At 63.5% G+C, this 2431-nt stretch overlaps 1 protein-coding gene across 1 annotated transcript in view; it reads left to right on the top strand.

Annotated features, from left to right (window-relative positions):
• The window catches only part of TMUB1 (transmembrane and ubiquitin like domain containing 1), a 6654-nt gene extending 4357 nt beyond the window's left edge, over positions 1-2297 (top strand). Inside the window, exons 2-3 of the mRNA XM_006150226.3 lie at positions 856-1274; positions 1516-2297. Of these exons, the coding sequence (XP_006150288.1) occupies positions 886-1274; positions 1516-1867 (741 nt within the window). The 5' untranslated portion in view covers positions 856-885 and the 3' untranslated portion in view covers positions 1868-2297. The remainder of the gene's footprint in view (positions 1-855; positions 1275-1515) is intronic.
• The last annotated feature ends 134 nt before the right edge of the window (positions 2298-2431 follow it).

The raw sequence follows: 2431 nt of genomic DNA, 5'->3' as shown, positions 1-2431 counted from the left end.
AGGCTGGCTAGAGGCGTGGGGCGGGCCGCCGCGGGGTGGGGGCCGAGCGGGGTGGGTGGCAGCACTTGGAGGCTCCAGATTGCCAAAGGGCGGAGTTTGACGTTTGGTGCGGGGAAGCTTTGGAAGCAATCCCGTGCCACGATGGGGTTTGGGTACATGGGTACAGGAAGGGGAAAGGGGGCGTTGAGGCCATTTCCTCCTTGGAGAAACTTTAGCAGCCCAGTAGGTGAGTTTTGGGGTGAAGTGGGTGGAGGAGTAGGATCCTTCGGGGTGAAGTGGACAGCAGCAGAGTAGGTAAGCTTTGGGCTGAAGTTTGGTGGTGGTTAAATTTAGGGGATGGAGGGACCAGCAGTTGGCGTAATGGCTGTGTCGCTGGATTCCCATGTAGTCCACCGCGGTTCACGTCCCGGATCCGGTGGCTTAAAACTCACGCCGAGCATATGTGCGTGCGTGCCCAAGATCCTGAGAGGAGAATGGAGGAGAAGGGATTGCGGCATGGCCATCCCCCCTGGGGGGTGATTTCTCGCTTTCTGTCTCTCTGTCTCTGTCTGTCTGGCGAGCGAACGCGCCCTATAGCAAAAACCTCTCCAAAAAAAACCAAGAAAATTTAGGGCCTGGGTTGCTCAGGTCAAGATGGGTACCTGGAGATAGGGTTGGGTGAATTGGGGGAGTTGTTTGAAGCCTAGAACTCGGGTTACAGAAAGTTAGGACTTGGGATTTGGTGATGGGAAGAGGCAGGAGAAGGCCAGCTCAGGGTGACTGGGAGTCGGTTGTGCCACAGGGTGCGATGAGTCTGTTGGAGTGGGGCTGCCCCTGCCAGGGCGCTCCCCCTCACGGTTCTTTGTGCCTCTCCAGCTCCGTAGCGTGGCGGGCAAGGCGGGTGCCATGGCCCTGATTGAAGGGGTGGGTGATGAGGTGACCATCCTTTTCTCGGTGCTTGCCTGCCTCCTGGTGCTGGCCCTCGCCTGGGTCTCAACACACACCGCTGAGGGCGCCGACCCACTGCCCCAGTCATCGGGGACCCCAACGCCAGCGCAGCCCAGTGAAGCCAGGCCAGCCACTGACAGCATCAGAGGGGAGGCGCCAGGAGCAGAGACCCCCAGCCTGAGACACAGAGGCCACGCCGCACAGCCAGAGCCAGCCTCAGGGCTCGCAGCCACACCACCACCCCCGGACTCCCCACAGGAGCCCCTCGTGCTCCGTTTGAAATTCCTCAATGATTCAGAGCAGGTGGCCAGGGCCTGGCCCCACGACACCATTGGCTCCTTGAAAAGGTAAGCAGGGAGGACAGCAGGAACGAAATGCCAAAGAGTGGGGTGGGAGCCATGGCAGAGGGCCACCGCAGAATCCTAGTCCGCCCCCTCTTTGTGCATTTGAGGGACTGAGCCCTTGCATTGCCCACTGTCCCAGGCCAGGTCTGGGGGGCGTGGAGGGCAGAGGAGGGTGGTATTGCTCTGGGACATGCACTAGGGTTGCCTGAGGCCTGCTCTCTCACCCAGGTCCCTCTCTCCTCAGGACCCAGTTTCCCGGCCGGGAGCAGCAGGTGCGGCTCATCTACCAGGGACAGCTCCTAGGAGACGACTCCCAGACGCTGGGCAGCCTTCACCTCCCTCCCAACTGCGTTCTCCACTGCCATGTGTCCACCAGGGCGGGTCCCCCCCATCCCCCCTGCCCACCGGGGTCCGAGCCAGGCCCCTCCGGGCTGGAAATAGGCAGCCTGCTGCTGCCGCTGCTGCTCCTGATGCTGCTGCTGCTCTGGTACTGCCAGATCCAGTACCGGCCCTTTTTCCCCCTGACCGCCACCCTGGGCCTGGCCGGCTTCACCTTGCTCCTCAGTCTCCTGGCCTTCGCCATGTACCGCCCGTAGTGCCTCCGCGGGCTCTCGGCACTGTCGCTGGCCCTTCTGGACCTTGCTCCCCGCGGCGAGCTGGGAGCTGCTGTCTGCCCAGGCCAGCCTCTCCGACCTGCCTCTTCCCACTCCCCTGGAGCCCAGCCCTGCGCCGCAGAGGACTCCAGGGGCTGCCAGAGGCTCCTCCCTGCGACCTCCATGGCTCTGGGCCACCTGGGGCTGCTGGCCCTCGGCCCCCACTGACAGTCAGCTCCTCGGGGTCAGGCACCTGCTGTCGCTGCCTTGGCCCCGGGCAGAGTGGGGCCACCCCCCTGGGCCCGTCTTAGTGTCCTGCCTGAGCACCTCGGGCTGCCTTGGGGCCCCGGGAGTGTGGATGAGGGGAAAAGGGAGCTGCGGGGTGCGGAGTTCTCTGGAACATGTGCAGATTAAAGTGACTGTGAAGTTTTCACTCCTGGTGTGTGTCTGAGTGTGTGAGGCCGGAAGCCCTTGCCCCCTGGGAGTAACGCGAGGGAAGGGCATCGACGGCCCGCGGCTGGGGTGGCCCAGCCCGCCCAGGTCCGCAGCCCACTTCCAGTCGTCTCC

The sequence above is a fragment of the Tupaia chinensis genome, unplaced genomic scaffold (assembly GCF_000334495.1).
Source record: "Tupaia chinensis unplaced genomic scaffold, TupChi_1.0 Scaffold000280_1, whole genome shotgun sequence".
Taxonomy (NCBI): domain Eukaryota; kingdom Metazoa; phylum Chordata; class Mammalia; order Scandentia; family Tupaiidae; genus Tupaia; species Tupaia belangeri.
This window is presented reverse-complemented; position numbering and strand designations above follow the sequence as displayed.